At 39.8% G+C, this 21,792-nt stretch overlaps 1 protein-coding gene across 2 annotated transcripts in view; it reads right to left on the bottom strand.

Annotated features, from left to right (window-relative positions):
• Positions 1-21,792, bottom strand: part of PCSK5 (proprotein convertase subtilisin/kexin type 5) — a 259,439-nt gene that overhangs the window by 211,273 nt on the left and 26,374 nt on the right. For both annotated transcript variants that reach the window (XM_050913017.1, XM_050913018.1), the window contains exon 2: positions 21,641-21,745. In XM_050913017.1, coding sequence (XP_050768974.1) covers positions 21,641-21,745 — 105 coding nt within the window. The remainder of the gene's footprint in view (positions 1-21,640; positions 21,746-21,792) is intronic.

Here is a 21,792-nt window from a genome sequence, read left to right as displayed (position 1 = left end):
CTTAGACAGACATAGGTCCATTGACATTAACAGAAATTTTGCTTGAGATCCACACCACTCCTACCTCTATCACCTCTACACCATACCACTCTGGCCTCTGCTTCTTGGTCAGATAAAAATACAGGAAGACATCCCTGAATTCAGCATGAGAGGATTCCTAGGACATTCCTTATAGAGGTTGGCAAGGCTTTGGTTTTCTTTTTAAAGAAGAAATGAATTTTTCCCCTTCCCAAGAATTCACTTCAGGGTCAAGAGTATTCTTCTAGAGAAGAAATTATGCAGTTTAAGACCACAGACTATCAGGCAGTGTTCACACTGAAATCCATTTCTCTTTAAATCTTCTAGGAACAATCATAGATCCCTTTCCGCTTCTAAGAGAACTGAGATATTTGATGGTGTGCCTTTCTCTCCTGGTTACTGTGCTCCTCTTTCAGCTCAGGCTGAAATCCATCTTGGTGGATGCCCTCTTGAGAAGGCAAGAGCTGACTGCCCCCTTCAGATCTTACAGGATCCAGAGGTCCCTTCAGCAGCAGCAGACAGCTAACCAGTCTTCGGCACCATCTGATGTAACGAAGTCTGGAGGCCTGTAAGATGCACAGAGCTTATCTGGGCAAAGGCCACAGCAGGGAGAGCCAAAAGACTTTGGTAAGCACTAAGCCTTATGGCTGCTTTAAAGTGGGATCAACAACCCTCTTAACTAGATCTCTCCTCCACAAAAAAGGCTGATTTATAACTGACTTATAATGAACCCTACTTCCTTGTCACTTGCAGCTAATATATGCTTTCTTTTCCAGACCCTCACAACATAAGCTTGTTTTTCTTCAAAGTTTCTTTCCTTGCAGGTAGCCCAGACCTCCCAACACATCTGAAGTCAACTGAGAGGCATCCTATGTACCATTTGATCTCTGACTCCACAGCTGCCTGGATTGCCATTGATCATGGACCTCTCTTCTTCTATTACTAGTATTTAGCAATCAACAACAAAAAAGCTTCAACAGGTCTGAACAAGCAACCATGGTTTTCAGGGCTTATACAAATCCACCTTCCAAGCCTTATTATGAGATTTGGGTCTCGGTGCTAGAAACATTTACAACTGAGTGAGGGGTCTCAGGCTTCTATGCTGCAAGAGTATTTACTGTCATCTTGACTCACCCTTAGCTGCAGGGATTAATCACATGAGTATGTTACCATGTTGAGAAAGTTGTTTAAGTCAACAAATTTCAACACTGCACAGGCCAAGAGCACACAGAGCACACCATATCATGCGTGGTAACTCATTACAAAAAACTCATTCATATCTGGAGTCTGCAGGGAGGAGTTACAAATGCCTACCACCAACATAATCTGAGGATCTGACAATGTTGTAAAAGTGTCCACGAAGAAAAACCAATGAGACAGATTCAGCAGAAAAGGATTAAACTTTCTACCACTGCTACCTCTGATTTAGATGCATGAACATTAATGGAAGAAAGTAGTGACCAACCCTACTATTGCCTAGAGGAGCTGTAAATCAGAGACCCAGGGCATCTAATTTGGCATTTGGGACTCCTGTGCATCAAGGCTCCTATAAGAACTACCACAAGCAATCGTGAGAAGTTTTTGAAAAACACCTTTCTTTTGTAAGTGGAGCCAGAGGAGTGTAAAATATTCCAGGAGCCTGCGCAAAACACAAGTTTAAGCAAAACTTGAACAACCTAATACCATTTCTGTATGGATAAATGAAAGGGGTTTTCCTGACAAGACAAACTGCAAAACTGTTTACTATTCACTGTGAAAATATGTTGTCTCCATTTATTTACTGCCTATTCAGCTGCAAATATCTGCTGACCATTAAAAAGACTGAAACATAAAGGCAGCATGGTACTTGTGGAGACTAATACATGCATACATTGATGCCTCAAAAAACCAATTAATTCCTTTTCTCTCTTTCCTTTATTCCAAACAACATTATCAAGAACACTTATCAGACAGTTATTCAGTCCAAGCAATCATAAACACTGTGTCACTGCACAATTCCAGTTTATTGGAACAATAATTATAACACATAAAAAATTTCTATATATGTGTGTATTTACGTAAATGCATATATTTGTACAAGAGTTTATATCAACTGAGTTAATCTGCAAGCCTGTAGTATAGTGGGTGGTTAGATTTTAGTGAGGTATGGATAAATATTTTTCTGTATCTTATCTACCACCTTTTAACAAAAAAAGTAAGTGACTGTATTTCAGATTATGTACCTGTTGCAGGGCCTGCCCCTATTACTTGCCGGTGTTGTCCATAATTCCTATTTCCTCAGCTCCTAGCAAAGTTAGGGAAAACATGAAAGAGTAATTTTGCAGAAGGGCTGTGCAGCTTGCATGATCAGACCCAAAGCCAGAAAAAGAAACATAACTTCTTGTCTTCCCATAAGACCTAATGACAATTTTATGTATGCATAAAATTACTATAAGTAAAATAGCCATTTGATATCTTACAAATACATAGGGGGGTAAATGGCATGTTTGCCTGCGTATGCATATGGGAAGATAGTGCAACTCTAATGATGGAATGGAATAGACTAGACTAGACTAGAATAGAACAGAATATTTCAGTTGGAAGGGACCTACAATGATCATCTATTCCAACTGCCTGACCACTTCAGGGCTGACCAAGTTTAAGCATGTTATTAAGGGCATTGTCCAAACACCTCTTAAACACTGACAGGCATGGGGCATCGACCACCTCTCTAGGAAGCCTGTTCCAGTGTTTGACCACCCTCTCGGTAAAGAAATGCTTCCTAATGTCCAGCCTAAACCTCCCTTGAGGCAGCTTTGAACCGTTCCCATGTGTCCTATCACTGGATCCCAGGGAGAAGAGATCAGCACCTCCCTGTCCACTTCCCCTCCTCAGGAAGCTGTAGAGAGCAATGAGGTCACCCCTCAGCCTCCTTTTCTCCAAACTAGACAAACCCGGTGTAAAACATCAGGACTCACTTTGAGCACTACAGATATCCACATCAGTGCAAGGGGGAAGTCAAAATGACCATTCCCAGTCAGTGACTGTGCACTGCTATGAGGGAGACAGTGCAGGATGCTAGACAGAGTAACCTAAAACATCACAACATGCCTGATCACAGTCCCGATTATAGCCTTGTCTGGAAGATTTTTAGCAAACACCTTATGTGGAGATCTGCTTACTAATTGTTTTTATTCTGAGGACGTACTGATACAGCCATCTAGAATATAATTAAAAATGTCACAGGAAGACAATTTTCTTATCTGAGAAGTCAGTGCATAAAATTTGGTTTACAGAAAATATCATTGCTTTATAAATAGAATAGCTTACTCCACTGAACCATAGGGTTTGGGGGTTTGCTCTAACAAGTGAACAGAAAAACTCACCGGTTTAAGTTATATTGTACAATCACTGGGTTATATTAATGAACACAAGGTCAAGACTCAGCAGTTATTTTAGTATTCTGACATATATTTCCTTTGAGTATTTTATGGGTATTTGTCCACACGTCACTGTCAAATGCCTGGTATATCTTGGATTTGTTTGATTCTGTATGAAAACAGCTCATTTGTGTAAAAATATTTTCTCTTAAAAAGTGTCCACACTTTCTAACCCAAAGGCCTTGAAGGAAAATCTCTGGAGTAATTGATTATACAGATTCCGATTTCTTGCCAAAAGGAGACTCTATGCAAACAATGAGGTGCATTTTAACATTTCCATAAAGTCACACTTACTGAGGGGGAACAGTGCACATTTTCCCATTGACTTCAGCTTTGAAAGTTCCATTTCCTGAATGTCTAGAAATCAAAGCCAAGCCAGATTGGAGACCAAACTATTTAAAAAAAATCACCATTTCCAGTCTCCTCACTTCAGCACTCACAGGGTTGTTCTGTGCACGATGCAGCTCTTCTTCACAGACCTGCATGGAACAGTGCTATGGCATAAAAGCTGCTCTGAGCTAATTCAAGCATACCACTCTTTTATTCTCTTTAAGTGTTAAAAATTATAATGAAATGTTATCTCAGTGTGAAACAAAACTATTGATTCAATAGAATTCTTGGGAAAGGAGCCCCATGTAAGTATGCAGCAGTAAGACCTCCTCTAGTGTAAAAACTGTGGAAAAAAAAGTTTGAAAAATGGAAAAAAAATTAACATGCTGAAAAAAAAATCCACCAATTTATTAAAGCAGTGTGATTTTTAACTTACAAACACTAGACACTCTTGTGAAAGAGTACTTTTTCAAGTATATCATGAGAGGGTCTGCTTGAATAAGTATTTTCAAATTGATTAAAAATGTGTCAAGTCCAGTATGTGAAAATGCCACTACTATAAAGCAGAAGTTACAGGCAAGCTGAAGGTGTAATCCTTTCCATTTTGAGGAAAACATGCATGGAGAAAAAAACCACCCTAACTCTGAAGTAAGTTATACATTTCATACCAGAATCTATGATTTTTATGTTGCAGAATTAAACATGAAGGTGTGGGTCTTTAGTCTGTGAAGAAGAGTTGCTGAAGGTGCCACTCCCAAATGTAATCGTGGCTTTAGCCCTTGTACTGCCATCATTCACCTCAATCTGTCCTACGCCTGTAAGAAGAAATTAGAAATTCCTGCTCAGATAACAAGAAAGCAGGTGCCACAGGAACACTATAGGTTAAAGAGAAAAAGAGAGAGAAAACTCAGATAGGGGAAGTGGAAAGTATCGCCAAGCAAGCAGTGAATCTATATGTAGCCAGGATGGATCAGCAAAAGAGGCAACACTCCTCATGTGGAAAGCTGGCACTGGACAGCATTGCAGCACTTTTACTTGGAGTTTGTCTACAGAGGAATTGCTCTGGGCGAGCATCCTCCCCCCCTGTGGGGACGGTCTCACGCTGCATCTGGCACACTTCATCCTTCACTTGCCTAAAGACCCTCAACACTCACATACACATGAGTTCTGATAGACACGGCTGGAAAAGGACAGTAGTGAGACTGGCACTGTCAGGGACAGAATGTGAGACTGTGCTTGGCCCAGAATAGGCCACAGGAGAAAAATTGTTCTTGCAGTTCCTACTCTAGAGGGAAGGGATGCCATCCAGAGGGACCCTCACAGGCTAGAGAGGTGGGCCCGTGTGAAGCTCATGAAGTTCAACAAGGCCAAGTGCAAGGTCCTGCACATGGGTCGGGGCAATCCCAAGCACAAATACAGGCTGGGCAATAAGTGGACTGAGAGCAGTCCTGTGGAGAAGGACTTGGGGGTGTTGGTTGATGAAAAGCTCAACATGACCCGGCAATGTGCATTTGCAGCCCAGAAAGCCAACCGTATCCTGGGCTGCATCAAAAGAAGCGTGACCAGTAGGTCGAGGGAGGTGATTCTCCCCCTCTACTCCGCTCTCATGAGACCCACCTGGAGTAGTGCGTTCAGTTCTGGGGCCCCCAACGTAAGAAGGACATGGCCCTGCTTGAGTGGGTCCAGAGGAGGGCCACGAAGATGATCAGGGAGCTGGAGCACCTCTCCTACGAGGACAGGCTGAGAGAGTTGAGGTTATTTATCCTAGAGAAGAGAATGCTCTGGGGAGACTTTATAGCAGCCTTCCAGTACTTAAAGGGGGCCTACAGGAAAGATGAGGAGGGACTCTTTTATCAGGGAGTGTAGTGATAGGATGAGGGGTAACAGTTTTAAACCAAAAGAGGGTAGATTTAGATCAGATATAAGGCAGAAATTCTTTACTGTGAGGGTGGTGAGGCACTGGAACAGGTTGCCCAGAGAAGTTGTGGATGCTCCCTCCCTGGAAGTGTTCAAGGTCAGGTTGGATGGGGCTTTAAGCAACCTGATCTAGTAGCAGGTGTCCCTGCCCATGGCAGAAGGATTGGAACTAGATGATCTTTAAGGTCCCTTCCAACCCAAACCGTTCTATGATTCTATGATTCTAACAAAACCAGCATGTACCTTAGTTGTCCCGTCATGAAATTTTCTGTGACATAAGCTCTACTTAAGCATATCATTTGACCACACTCTTTTTGCATTTGACATTGTAATGAAAACAAAAAGTCAATAAATTTAGAATTAAAGTGCATAGGAAGATATACCAATATCCAAGGGCCATATCCTAGTTACTGAACAACTGAGACCCAAGCCATTACTCAGGAATGCAGGAGGGGTGACTAAAGCTGTTGGCAAACCTCCTGCTGTCCATGTGCAGAGTCACAAAAGTGAGAACCCCTAAAAGTTGGACTATTCAGCTTAAGAAAAATTTTGTGGTTTTTTTAAATTATAATTAAACACCAGGCTATTTTCCTAACCTCTCAGTATTCTCTGACTCACAGTAGCAGCAGCCAGTTTGCACCATAAAAATAGATGAAGACAGTTGGGTAAAGTAGCTGTTGACACAGGTCAAGAGCATGGAAAATTATTGCAGATACCATTTCACAAACTGTAGCAGTCTAAACTTGGATTAAAAGTCAATGAATCCAGCAGCACTAAGTGATGCATTCTTGCTGATTGACAAAGTGCTTCTTCAGCAAGTGCCAATGACAATCCACAATCAAAGCAGTTATCATAATTATGCTACACATTCTGAAAAAAGCAAGATAAAAAACCAAACAGATGTTAGGACAGGCTGGGGAGAGAAAAGAAAAGCAGAGGAGGAAAGAGGCCAACAGAGGATGCTTGAAATTACCACTTAAGCCCAAAGAAACACATCTTGCACAACAGCAGGGCAAGCTACCACAGTCTCACCCGTGGAACAAAGCTGAAATTCAATGCACATTTTTCCACCTCATAGCCACAGAAAAGCCACTCGGTCCTGATGTGAATTAAGTGGTTTCCACCTACTTTGCTACACACAAGTAATCCATTGTAGCTCTATAGCCATACTTCCACACCCATGAGGTACAATGATCCACAGCTGTGCATTTTAACATATCTGAAACACCCTTTGCCTTTCCTCTGCACTCTTCCCACCCCCAGAGCTCAGAGCTCTTCACAAATATCAATATGTATCAGCCTACAACTATGCGTGGCAGCAAAGTCTTCTTCCTGCTTTAGGAGCAAGACTGTAGAGGAATAAGTTGAGAAGAGAAAAGGGGACAGCCTGTCTAGTGGTGGAGATGCACAGTCTCTGTCCCAATGCAGGTTATTAGCAGCCAGAGCTGCTGGCCAGGACAAGCATCACACTGAAATTCTGGAGAAGCTCAGCGTGTCTGCTGCTGGCCAGGACTCAAGTCCCACTGGAAAAGCAGGGAACAATGAAACGCAAAAAGACCTAAATTTTCTCTCCTTGGGGAAGTCTCGGCAGGTTTTCTATTCACAGGTGCGACTGTAGCAACTGCTGAGTGAACGTGGCCATGGCCTCTGCCCAACCTCCCCTCTTGTGCGCTGTACCTCAGCAGACCACACAGCAGTTCAAAATTACAGGATGAAAATCACACAGCAGCTTTGTGGCAGAGTTGAGAACAAGTTCCAGGGAGCCTGGGGCTCCTGCCTGGTGGCTTCCAGCAGCACCAGCCCCAGCTGTCGTAGGCAAAGCGTGTCTCAACCAGTTGGGGAGTTTTCCCTTCCTCAGATCTGAAGTGCCCTAACCAGCTCAGATGCTCTGGTTCAGTTTCTAAAATAACTCAGCCTTGGAAGAGTGAGGAAAAATCTTTACTGCACCAGCTTAAAAGCAACTCTTAATGTTTATACAAGGTACTTTATCATTTATAGCCACAGGTCATACAACTCACCTCGTAACAACTCAAGAGCTACAAGGCAACACAATTTAAAAAAAGACCTCTAATTGATAGGCCTGCTTGGCACAGTACCTAAAGCTCTGCTTACACCATTACATACAACATTAGTATATCTAGTCTTGGGACAGCATAATCACCTAGAATTTCAACACACCATGAGGATTAGTATTACTATCACTCCAAACGCAAACTGATATGTCACAACTCCATCTAACTTAGGCCTAAAATTGCATCTTCTTAATAAACTGAAAGGCTGATGCTAAATCCAGTATCCACTAGGGGATAAAGCTTTAAGTTCTCTAAACTTAATTAGCTTTGGAGTCTAACATGTGGCAGTTGAAATATCTTGGGGTTTACATTTATATTACTGTAGCAATGATGATATATATTAAAAAAACCTGTAAAAATTTCTGATGGATTTTTTTTCTTTCCTTAGGCTAGTCCTACAACTCTTGTCATAAATCATTTAAGGCCTTCAGACATCTCCATGTGCTAATTTAAGATGGCCTTAAATCATTTACTAAATGACTTGTTAGGAAGACAAATCTCTCCCATCGGGTCAAATTCAAATGTCAAAAATACCAGTGTAATTCCAAAGATGTTGATTCAGTCAAGGGTTTGCCATGGCTTCTATCGCCATAGATATCCACAGCAGTTCAGCAAATCCACTGAGAATTAGTGAGACAGTAAAAGTATTCCATAATTAAGTGATATATAATATCCAACAGTGGTATACTGGTCTTGTCAAAGCAAATACTTCTCCTGAGTAGTCTCTTCACTGACCAAAAACCCCTTGAAATTGTCCTCATACAATATCGTTGCTCTCTACAAAGGAAGAAACTACCACCTACTATTCAGTGTATTTCCAGCACTCATGCTTAATGATGCTTTGCCAACAAGGAAATTTTTGACATAAATCTGCCATGGAAAAATTTGGTCACAAAGCATATACTGAGTATCAAATCAAGCAGTTTTCTGATCAGAGTACTTTAAACCACAGGAAAAGTTGGTCCCATTTGGGTGTTTTTGATTATGCCTGTATCGCTACTGTTTAGTATATGCCTAATCATAAGAAAAGGATCAATTTTTTTTTTCCAAACCTACCCTGTTTATATCATATACTTAGAAGAAGGTATTTAAAATTCAGAATTGAGCCTAAAATGCTTATATCAAGCTTCAGTTTTAGAGTTTTGAAATATTAAGAATAATTGGGTTTTGCTCTTTATGGAAGTATCAGTGGCATGTTTTACACCACCCCATTTCACTACTTCTTTGGCATTTCAGATGCCTCTGTAGCACAGCTTGATAAATACTCCTATTTCTTTCATGGCCAGCATGTTTGTCTCTGATCTATTACTTCAAATCAAGAGAAGGGAATCATTAGCATTGTCTCCTCTGGCACAAGCTGTAGCAAAAAAAAAAAAAACCCCAAACCCCGAACAAAAACAGAAAAGGGAAACATCCTGTGTCCTTATAAGTCATTGCTGGCTTAATCTCTCTTTTCTTCAGCCTGTGACCCAAGCTCCAGCATACCTGTTTCTGTCCTGAACTCCAGTCTTGCAGCTGTCAGTGAAGTTTGCTGCTACTAAAATATTGATTGCTTCAGCTCTTAAACATCATCATCATCTGAAATAATCTGCAAAGAGCTACCTGTGAAAGACACATACAGCCAGCCTGAGGAAACATTGCAGTCCAACCCCCAGGCAAATGAAAAGGGACTGAAGTTTCTTTTCCTACATTCAGTAGGCTGAAGAAAAGCAAATGTTTTTTCAACTGAAGTACTATTCCCACACCTCAGGAATTGCTGACAGTGCTTCCAGTGAGGCGGTATCTCTCAATTTCTGCAAGTCAGACCACATAAAAGCTGGAGTGATGCTTGATTAATGAACCTGCTGGTTACTGCTTTTATTTATTTTAAAGCCCTAGCTGAAACAAGGGCAACATCTCAGCTTTGCAACTCCCGGATGGTCCCTGTGCACCTTCTGACATTAGAAATGTGCCAAGAACAGTCACTTAGTTATGGATTCATTTCTCTGTGCTTATAATTCACAACACTCATCATATTATAAACTGAGAAAAAGAAAATAAAGAGCATTATTTCCACGGCTATAATTTACGGGATAGACTTTTCAATTGTATATACTAAAGCTTTTCGGTCTCCAGTCAGACCACTTATATGAGGTTGCAGTGTAGTCTCTACAGTTTTGCCAAAATTTCTGTTATCTATGTTTATGTCATTCAACAGCAATCTTTATGAGCTATTTCTACTTTGCCTTCTGTTAGGATAAAAGGACTTTAAAATGGCCTAATATAAATGTGTTTCTTTATATGATACTGGCTATGAATACTCTCTGTACCAATAAAACCTTTTTTCTTCTGACCAAGACCATCTTCAAATGTGCAAACATGTATCTTCTGAAGTATACAAACTTAAGCTTTGTTTGATAGAATCTGGGATGTGCTACAGAACATGTCTGCTCTTGCCAGGGAAGACATTTCAGGAGCTTCAAAAACTAACGGCTTTCATAAACTTTCCTATTAGTACTACAATTATAACTCTAATCATCCGTCCAGTTCCTTTACCTGCTGATAGGAGGGACTGAAAGACAAAACTGGACTCCGGTGGATTAACAACACATATTTTATCACCAGACAACAGCTTAAAACCACCTGAATGCATTTCCACTATTTGCCAGGACAGTGTGAAAGTCAAAAGAGACAGTAAGAAATCTCAGTCTCTCACAAAGGTGACAGTATTAAATTACCTAAATGCCTTCTTCAGACTACCTCATCAAAGTGTACTTGGGCTCATAAAATGACAAGCAAGTTTACCATACATCTGCACTGAGCAGGGTTGCAAATCTCACTGCTAGCTTCCTGCATCCAAGGCAACAGAAGCATGTTGACACAGCAAGGACCCAGGAAAGAAGCCCAAAAATGATGAAAAGAACAGAAAAACAGATGCACAAGGAAGTGGTTCTAGGAGGTGTTCCTAGCTGAGGAAAGGGAAGTTTATGGGCATTTAGGTCACAGTGTCCAAACACATGCTGGTCATCAAACTGCTACAGAGGAGTATTCTTCAAACTCACAAACAGTTACAGCAATGTGAAATGGCTAGAAGTTGAAGCTAGATAACCTCAGATAAAGCAAAAATAGAACATCTTAAAAACTTTTGGAAACTCTCCATTGCTGGCAGTGTTTTAATTAAAATTGGAAGATTTCTAAAAGCTATGCTCTGCTTCAACTACAAATTAATCCTGGTGAGCCATATGACATCTGGTCAAAGATGGTTTGACTGGATGACCACAATGTTTCCTTTTGGTCTTACAGACTATGAGTCTATTGGCAACTGTATTTTGGAGAAATAGTTTCTTAGCAGCACCCTGGAAAACAGAAAACTGTTTAGAATTCAGAAATTCTGGTTTTATTATATGATCACATAAAGTTGTTATTACAGCTACTGATGAAACAGTGGATTGAGTCTCAGTTTGGTAAACATACTTAAATAGAAATTTTTAATTTGGATCCTTTACAAAAGCAAAGATAAACCAATATTCTGGCCTTTATATTTATTTAGAACTTAAGCATCAATAGGAGTGACAGCATTTACTCCCCCTCAAAAAAGGGGAAAAAATAATGTCAAACAATAATCTAGGTTAAACACAGCTTATGTAAGCAACAGTCAACACACCAACGGATATGACTGCTTTAAGTGGATTATATGGAAAGGATTTAGAATGAGTGTTTTATTTTACTAAAATGTTGTTTGTATTCATAAAATACTCTGTGTGACACCAAGAGAAATAAAATTCCACAGAATAAAACACATAGTACTTGCTGTGCATTTGCCATTCGCAGAAGTTTTTATTCAACTGTCAGCATTGTCCCTGTTTCACAGGTAGGGAGGGAGTCAGAAGCATGAAGGAGCAAAGTCATATGACAAAGGCCACACACATTCAAGCTGCACAGCTGTGAACAGGACATCGCTGCTTGGCACCTCCTCTAAGCCGTTAAAACTTGCAGCTCGCAGGATGGTGAGGATCTGCTAGAGTGAAACAGATCAGCCAAGGAAAATGAGCAGCTTTCCAGTGACATTGACTTTTTAAAATGATCCTAAAAGAAAGGAGGTTGTTACACACACAAAGTTAGGCAGGGGGGAGATTCTTTTGCTTTGTTTTGGGGAGGGAGGTCTTCCCAGGTCCCTCTCCCTGCCTTTAATCACCTGTTAATAATGCTAGATATGACAAATTATCTATGTGTGTCATGATTTCTTGCTGTTCACCATTTAGAATAGCTGAGTGAGATAACAACCACTAGAACTAAACATGATTGTCTTGCCTGTCAGAAGCAAGCAGACAGATGCATAAAAATGTTGACGCATTACATCAGGAACATACATCGCTGCCAGAAAGTTTTCCAAATGCACAAGGGGGGTGGGGAAGACCTTTAATCCATTTTTCTATGAATATCCTGCACTATAACCAATATCATCAGTTTCAGATGAAGCTGGATCCCCTCAGGAAATGGTGTGTAGAAGCTGTTCTGTCACATTCCTAGACAGTCTGCTCTGAGATGTTCCTTTCCAAAATGTGTTTTCTTTCAATCTGTCTCTCTCTCTCTCCTGATATTCTGGCATTTGGCCCTGCAGGATCAGCTTCTTCCAGAATGGTGCATCTTTCCCTGGTTCAAAACTAGGATCTCTCCACTTCCTCTTCTTCTGACTCTTTCTGACATCCAGCAATTTTATAACCCAGCAGCCAAAACAGCAATTTGCCATCTCTCTGCCACTAGCAATGCAAATTGACTTTAACGACAGCAAAAGCACACTGAGTATAACACAAGGCCATTGCAGCTGTCAGAGCTGCTGTCTTCCCTGGCAAGCTCTTAGAACACAGATTAGAAATGCAAGGACTAATTCTCCTTACTTTTTTTTAAACATTGAGTTGCCCTATCATTTTTCACCTATAAACCCACTTTGCTGCTAAAAAACACAGGAGCATGTACTGCTTTACTGGAACTGTAAAGAAACTCAAATGTTATTAACACCTACTAGCATCCACGGACTAAGGATTGCCAAATGGTTTCCTTTATAACCCTCTGCTTTTACATGTTTATAACTGCTATGATGAAATAGTCATCTTACAGGTTTAAATTTCCCACACATACATTTACTTAAAGTGCTTTTGTCATCGTTAAGGCTGAGCAAAATCCTTTAGCAGTTCCTGAATTGTGAGAGGAATATAACACCCTTTTCCTTTTTAAGCTGCAGATAGATTTTCCTTGTTTTTTTTAATGTAGCATTTGTACTTACAAAATAAAGCTGTACAAGCCTGTGTGATCTGGCTGCATATGCACTGTATGTCCCTCATTAACAGTCTCACATTGAATGAGGGTGAGCACTCCCAGCTTGCATGGTGAGAGTCAACCAGGCAGATGTGCTATTAAGCAAGAAAGCAACAGCCACGTGTTTAGAAATTGACAGACACGTGCTGAGAAAATCTTATCCCAGAATGGAGAGATTTTAGAAAGCATTTAGATAACTCAAGGCACTCAAGATGAACCTAATGATGCCTAATTAAGTTAGCTACACAGCATGCTGCATATACCTTTTATACTCTCAGCAAAAGTGGCTGCGACCTCTACTAGTCCCTGCTCAAATCAATCGCCAGCTGAAGACTCCCATAGCATGCTGCACCATACTGGACTGCATGCTGCCCAAATCATTTCTCCAGCCTTTACCTCCATGGTTGTGATGCTGAAGTGTCCTCTGATGAAGCAATGGATGGACAGAGGTTTTTTCCTCCTTGTTTTTGTTATTTCATTACTGTACAGTCAACTTTGCAATTATGATATCCTGAAATGTTCTAATACCTACAGAATATAAGGTAGGAACCAAAACAAGCATTCACTACTAATTATCTATATCCTAAGTACTTTTATTTTCTAAAGTAAGATGTCAAATGCTAAAGCCAATGTTAAATTTGCAGTTAGGTCTAGTAAGACATTCTTCTGAATTTGTCCACTGCTAGGATTAGCACTGCAGCTCCAGTAAAGATCTGTCTGCACAAGAAAATTGTGACCACTATCACATATGAACAGGTTAGATTTAGGCTTTAAGATACCTAAATATAGTTTTTTGTTGAGGTTCCACTAGTGACAGTGAAGGGAAAACACGTACAAAACTCTTTTCCCTGATTTGTCCTCAAATTCAAGAAATTTAAGAGGTATGTTACATTGTGAATCTTAAATCTTTAATTGTGAATGTAGCACTGTATAACATTCACTTTCAGAAATATTTGTTCCTTACACAGCAAAGGTATCCCCTGAAGGGATTTTTCCTCTCCATCACTCCAAATTAAGATTTCTATGTATTTTTGCAGGTTCCTAAACAAATTTCTGTAACAAGATCTAGACTACAGTCACAAATATTGCCACTAATCCTAACCTCTGCTCGACACATTTACTGGACAGAGAACGTATTTTAACAGCAGAACATACACTATGAAGCAAAAGCCAAGGAGTCCCACTGGCACAGGCCCCAGGTTCACCAAGTGCAGAGAGGTCAAAGAACATGATTTCTCAAAAGAAAAATCCCCCATGTTTTTAAACAGCTCTAAGCTAAAATCCAGCTACAATCCAGCTAATTTTCTGAAGTCTTTAAGACGTATTCTGTTCAAGACACATGTTACTCTGCAAAATTCAGAATGAGTTACTTCTTTTTTGTTTTTTTTTCCTTTTGATTGAGTCCCTTGCAAAGCCCCAGGCCACTGCATATATGTAGGGTCTTTTGCTTTTGCCTCTCCAAAACCAGAAGCCTTCAAATACATCAGACTCAAAAGGCCGATGAAATCTGCCTCATTTTGAATATTCTTGTCTCAGAAGATTTTAGCTACTTCTCTGAGAGACGGCTGAGTCCTTGCCCGCCTCTTTAGAGTCAGCCAGCACCTTTCTCATTGACCATGAAGTCCAGAGACCATAATAGCAGCTCTACCACAATCCCTATAAACTGCTGAGTGCTGGAATGGGATATTTGACAGCTGGTCTGACACTGGGCTTCTGTGATGTTGTGATAACTTGATAAAAAGGGTGGGGCACTGAAGTTTTTCACAGCATACTACTGGTCAAAATCTTGACCCAACTCCTTGCTATCCTGTGGTCTTTCAATTTCCCTGCCCATCTCATTACCAGATTAAGAAAATAATGATATGAAAATAGCAAGAGAATGCAATCCTGCTGAATAATGTTTTTTTCATTCCTCAAATCATTTGCTACACTAATTAGGAAGTGAACCAGTTGAAACCTCTCGACTAATCTCCAATTCTTGCCCAAAAGTTAACAGAGAGATTGTCATTACCAAGGAGTTCTGTAAAATGACTTGGCAACGAGAAAATTGGAATGTTCTGAAATCTAATATTTCTTTTTAATGCACATGAAATTAGTGATATTGAGGGGACAAAAACCCTTTGAGGCAGGTGCTAACAACTGGGATAATCATGATGAAACAGAAATGTAAGTGTAGGTAATCAAACACAATAATTTATTTCAAGAAACACTTCCATATTCCCTGACAGTGGACATTTTTCTTTCCTAGAATTCTATTATACTGAATTCCTACTGGACATTTTTCTGCTTTTAGCAGAAAACATCAAAAGGTAATTCCACTAGGAAGCTTCAGTGATTATTTTACAAGGGTTTCTTTAAGTACTAATAGAAAAGTCAGCTATCTCATTAGTATAGTAACAGAACTAGACATTAACAAAGCTTTTATTCTTCACAAATAAACCTCAGTCCCATTAGTGTTACAATTAACTTCATTAAATATTTCTACCTATTGTAGATAAATGAAGATAAACTACCGTTATATAACAAAATTTGCTGACTGAAGAACTGTTATCTCCCGTTACAGCAGCCCTGGATTTGGCCAGTATAGTACAAGGGGAAGGCCATGTATATTCACATGATACTGTCTGAACATGCTCTGGATTAAGCTTTTCAACTTCAAGTTCCCGTCACCCAAGGTTCAGCTTTGAGCTGGTTTTGTATGATCCACAGACCGAACACACTGTTCCACGTGCCGAAAAGGAACACTAAATTTTAGGTTGCTGTTCCTCAGAACGATTAGTTGTTTCACCCTACCTTCTCAAGCGTTTCAGGTATTGCGTTGGTGCAGACAAGGGAGAAACCTGCTACAAAACGTGGCTGCAATTCCACTCCATTATTGCTCTACTCACTAGGATTTATCACTGTGGTTTTCCTCTAGGTCTAGGTGTATTGTGAACTGCAGTCTAGTCCATACCAAATGAAAATAAGTCTGATGCAGCCTCAGCACGGTAAAATTATTCTTGATTCCTGCCGAAGCAACACAGACTTCCCAGGGATTTTTGCTGATGAAGAATGTAGTTTAACCTAAAACTAATATACTAGGCACCCCTGTAAGTACAGATTTCAATCACCATTAAGCAAACAAAATACCAACCAACTTGTGCAAACTTTGTAACAACACGACGAGTGGTTAGAACAATACTAATTACAGCAGGATCTAATGCAGTTCTTTGCCAGTGAACAGCAACTTCATATCTCAAAAAGCCCTGAAAAAAGATCCAAGTTGTAGGACTATTTGCTCATGTTTACACGAAACTTTTTAATACTCTGGAGGCAGGTGCTAAAGGGAGATGTTGCTATGCCCTCTCACACATTGTGATTCAGTTCATGTTCTAACTCACCCAGCAACAGGCTCCTTGGAAATAGCAAGTCTGATTCTTGATTTTGACTAAGCTAAAGACAGAAGGATTGCGCGTGTAAAAGCTTTTTGAGGCAATTAAATAAAGGCTCCACAGTGGTAAATATTGCATTACTTAATAACTAACTTCAACCTCCAGTCAAACTCTGAACATGGGAAACAGCATGACAGTTCCTATTATTTTGCAACCAAGTAGAGTAGTATTGATTCTTTGTCCTCTGACTGCTTGTACAGATTATGGCTACCCAGGCAGACATCAGTAACTCACCTGGTCCCAGTGTTTAACTGCTGTGTTATTCTATTTGGCTAACAAAATCTTTTTGTTCACTAATGAGGTTTAACAACTTAACACTTAGCATTGCCAATATGAAACACAACCTTACCCATAACAACATTCTCATCTGAATTTCTCTAAGCTCTAAGTCCACAATGCTGGCTTTTAAAAGCCTGGGGTTTTAGTACTGTAAAGACATTCTTCATTCCTGCTGAATTTTGTGCCCCCTACATTAAATTCAAATTGTTCGAAGCTTTATTTTCTCCTTACTCAACCTCATAATACAATCTTGCAACATTTAAATTCATAAATAATTCGAAAACACAACTTGATGACGATCTTCTTAGCACTGAAAATTTTAACCCTCCTCTCTATTTGCAATGAACAGTCCGATCCAGAGTGATCGAATGTATGTTTCCCAAAGGCACGCTCCACAAGTAGTGGCATACTCCTTGCCAAAGCAAGACCATCACCTGGTGGTGAAATCCATCTTTTCCCCTACTCTTTAGACAGCTATCTCCCTTACCAACCCAGGATATTATTTAGCAGTATGAACTGGTGTAACTACATAGCAACATGATGAAACATTTACTCGTGGCTGCTACAGTTCTGCTCCCCTCTGCCCTCTCATGAACATCCACAATGTCCTACCAGTAATAAGGACAGGATTCTGGCATTACTTTCCTATTCTCTGAAGGCAGCCCAGATCATTTGGTGTTGTCTCATCAAAGATGTGCTTGCCAGCATTTTACATGCTGCTACCACCAGTGCTGTTCAGCTTGTTACGGCAAAGGTAAGAATTCCCCCCACATGGCACTAACTTTTTTTTATCACCAGGTCATACAGATCTGCTCTGTGTGTGGTTAGGTCAGGCTGGGTAAAATGTAAATGTCTGGAGTAATGTTTCCCCAGGTATTCTGATCCTGGAGCAGAGGTGACAAAGGCATGACACTTCTGCAAAATCCTGCTCAAGCAGGGTGTCTTGCTGAAATTAGGTAGCTTTACTTCTTATTTCAGTGGAAATGAGACTGGAAATCTCTCCATTTCTAAAAGATGAGTGAACTTGACCCATCAACCAGGAGTTCAAACCCCAAATAAACCTACCTGAAATTAATTAGAATTAAAAAAAGATGGGAAGTCATCTTAGTTGAGATTGATAAACAAACACTAATGCTGTAAAATGTTTTCCCTGTTAGTAAATGTGGCACTTCACAGGAATATGAATTATTAATTTTACATTTTTGAGCATTGCTGTGGGTCACATATCTTTTTCAGATCTCCATTGTGATGCGAAGCACTGAGGACCTCATAAGCAAAATGGAACAAACTTTAGTTCATATGTACATCAATCTGAATATATTATCAATCTTAAAGCTGCCTTTTATTACCTTAAGAATTGTGTTCTTCTAGGATTATTGCTTTGTCATTTATGCTACTTGATTCTGTGGGATATTTTTCACCATATGAGTCACAAATTTCATTATCACAGCCCTTCACTACAAACTCTTCATCTCACATAACAGTTCAGTATAAAAAGACAGCTTTCTCATCTATACTGTCCATTTAACTCCTATGTATTATTGTCATGCGTAGGCGCTTCAACTCTGACATTTCATTGGAACTGCAATCTCTTCAGTGACAGAAAAGCTCCACCTGATTTTCCTTACACTTTGTATTGATGTAAAGTCTGACTTACAGACTGAGGTTGCAATCATTCTTTGCAATTTTTTCCACTTTGTGACTCTTCATTTCACCACTGCAGCAAAACCAGAGGTGCATCACAGCTCTTTACTCCCACCCCTGGAAGTGCTGTAATAGTCTGATTTCAATAGAGGGCCTACCAGCAATAAACTCAACTATTTAGTAGTTGAATTAGAGCTTCATGATGCCTTGCAGCTATGGACTGATTCTGTCCATCTTCCCACTTCCTTTTCGCTCCTGCTCCCATTGTTTCATGCATTGTAGCGTCACCAAAATAACTTTGCTGAGCAAACTCTATGGAGCTAAAAAAGGCTCTCTATTCATGGTATGGTGCTTTCATTGACCCCTGCCAAAGGCCAACCACAAGCAGCACATCAGCTGGACAGACCGGAAACCTCTGTAACAGATTTCATTCAACGCTTAGCTTTGATGCATAATACTAATCTCTGCTTTGAATCCACAAACTTCTCTCACTTCTTTGTTTTTCTATCAACACATAGGAAACACCACTTAACTATACATAGGCCTAGAAAAGATGCTGTGGATAAAGCTATGTTTCAAATTTTCTACATGACAATCTATGTTAGGGACATTAAAGGCTCATTTGGGCATCTCTTTCTAAAACTACTTAATCCATTTCATCTCTAAATGACAACACGTAGCATTGCTAGGCAAGGATGTGGATGATAATGGACAAAACTGTGTTATGCTGTATATCCTTTATCTTTGCATCTAAATACAGAGTAATGTTTGGTTAATGGTGAGAAAATTGTCAAAATGTGTAATCCACGTCTTCAGTTTATGTTCCCTGTTGGATCTATTCATATTGTTTATAACAGTGTCAAGAGGCTTTTCCAGAAGAAAAAAATCAAGCCAAAGATCTTCAAAGCAATTCATTAATTGAAATCCACAATAGCAAGATTTTATATTACCTATATATCTTTCCCTGTGCATTCACACAGTGAAATCAAACACTATCCACACAAGTAGTTTAGAAACCAGATTTCATAATGGTTCCTCCATTATATGCAGGTTATTTACATAATGAATTACCACTCAATAAAAATTCCATCATTTAGAACTTCATAAAGGAGCAAATTAGTGATCCACATCTGAAGCAAGCACAGATCAAGTTAATTGTGTGTGCATGTTACACAGAGAGGATTTTAAGCATTAAGTAAACTACCGTTAAATTATTTGGAAAGTAAACAAACCTCAGTGTTCCTTTGTTCACAAATACACATGCCATCTAATCTGCTGCAAATATTGGCATTAGATAGAGTCACACTCATAAATATAGTAGCATATAGTACTGGTCCTTTAAAATTCTCACAGCCATGCAATGTGCCTTATTTAAGATTAAACCTTTTGTTTTTCAAAGGTCCAGCTTATATAATACAACTAAATTTCCAGTCTGCTTTAATAATCATTAAATGTTATACACACTGAGGACAAACTGGCCTTTATTCTACAAATATATGTCCGTATATTGACACGTCTGCAACCACACAAGAATTCCCAAGCCCAGGTTTAGTGGAGTAGTCACAAAGTCAATCACAAACACTTTTGCCAGATCTAGGTATTAGACTGTCGGCTTCTCTTTGGGTACAGAATCATTAACAGGGTTGAGTACCTTGCACAACCCTCACTAGAGCTTCTCAATGTTAAAGTGATATTTAACATGATTCAGAAATTCAGAAATTCTGTACCAGCAGCAGCACAGACTGGGGACAAGACCTAAATGGTGTAACATGGAAAGCGCTGGAAAACAGATGATGGCTGTGATTTTCTGCTGTGCTCTGCCTTAAGAGTCTCTCATGATTCTGGCCACAGTAGTCTGGGCTGGCTGCCAGAGGTGCAGAAGGGGTATCTGGAAGCTGAGTGTAACACCAAAGTTTATGGTGGTACATATATGTGAACTTGCGCATTTGTGTGTAAATCACTCCACCTCTGTGCCCACGGGAAAGAGCGTGGACTGACGCAGATGTGAACACTTTCCTTTCCTTTTGCAGTATCGCCTATTCTAAGTGCAGTGCTCGTTGTTTGAATGGTGGGTCTCAGCACTTGTGGGAACAGAGATTTGAGCCCTGATCATTTTCATACTAATTCCCAAAACACGCTGCTCAGCAGAGCTGCTGGTGCTCTTAAAGGGTTAAGCAGTTCAGCCCTATCAACACAGGGGTGAACATGCTTTGTGTGCACTTCCCTAGTCTTGTCCCATCCTCAAGAGGAACTTCAGCCCCAAATACGGCTTTGCAGACTGCCGAAGTATTCCTGTATGATGCTCAACTTGTACACTGTACATCTACAGTATTTAAACTGTCTTCTACTGATAACTTTTACTTCTCATAAATTATTTGTCAAGTAAAACCTGACAAATCCTTCATAAACAACAGTCATCGTCCAAGGACTTAAAAAAGCTTGACTCTTTTATCACCACTGAAAACACCAGGGACTTGGGGGTTTGTTGGTGAGAGTGGGTTGCATGAACAGCATAAAAAAGCTAATGGGATCTTCTCCAAACTTCCTTTCTAAAAGAAAACCAGAGAAAATGCAATTCTACAGTCAGTGATGAAGCTCCTAACCACTGAAATTAAAGGATTAAAACAAAAGCATGTCTTGGGTACAGACACAAGACAATATTATACTTAACTATAAATCAGTAATTAAATTACGTTGACACTTACCTATTATAGTATATACTCCAAAGGTATGACACCATTTTTCAAACAGAACTTAAAATTAAGATCAGTAGGAACTACCAAAAGGACCACAGAAAAGAGCATTCTTATTTTAATCCCTCATACACCAAGGCCAGAACAAGACCAGAAAAAAGCAAGAGAAACTTTCCTCTGAACGTTGCACCATCCCACATTGCTCATCTTCATTCTGAAAGCTGGTTGATTTACAGAAGATCTGCAGACATGAATGTTACACATGTGGTTTTGCAGAGAAGCACAGCACAGTGATTACTGCATTAACAAAATTCCTGTACTCCTCCATGAATAATGTTGGACCTTATGTTCCAAGAATAGCACATACTTAATAGCATGGTATTGTCTTCGCTTTGTTTTAATGAGAAGCAGAACCTTAGCGAACAGATAGTGTGTCAGTTCTTGTAATGTTATATGCCATTCAGGTGAATGTCCTCTGGTACGATATTTCATATAAAAAATGCAAAGGCTTTTGCCTCAGACACATATGTGGATTTTCTTACCTTTGGTTCCATTGAAATGAAGCTGTGGGTACCTCTACTTGAGAGAACTGACCTTTTAATTGTTTTACTATGGTAGAAGTGGTAGTAATCCTTCAGTGTTCCAATCTGTAAGAGGAGAGAAGGAAAAAAGAGAGGGAGATTTAATTTATGAA

The sequence above is a fragment of the Gymnogyps californianus genome, chromosome Z, assembly GCF_018139145.2.
Source record: "Gymnogyps californianus isolate 813 chromosome Z, ASM1813914v2, whole genome shotgun sequence".
In the NCBI taxonomy this organism is placed as follows: Eukaryota; Metazoa; Chordata; class Aves; order Accipitriformes; family Cathartidae; genus Gymnogyps; species Gymnogyps californianus.
Note: the sequence above shows the minus strand (reverse complement) of the source record. Positions and strands in the feature narration are given on the sequence as shown.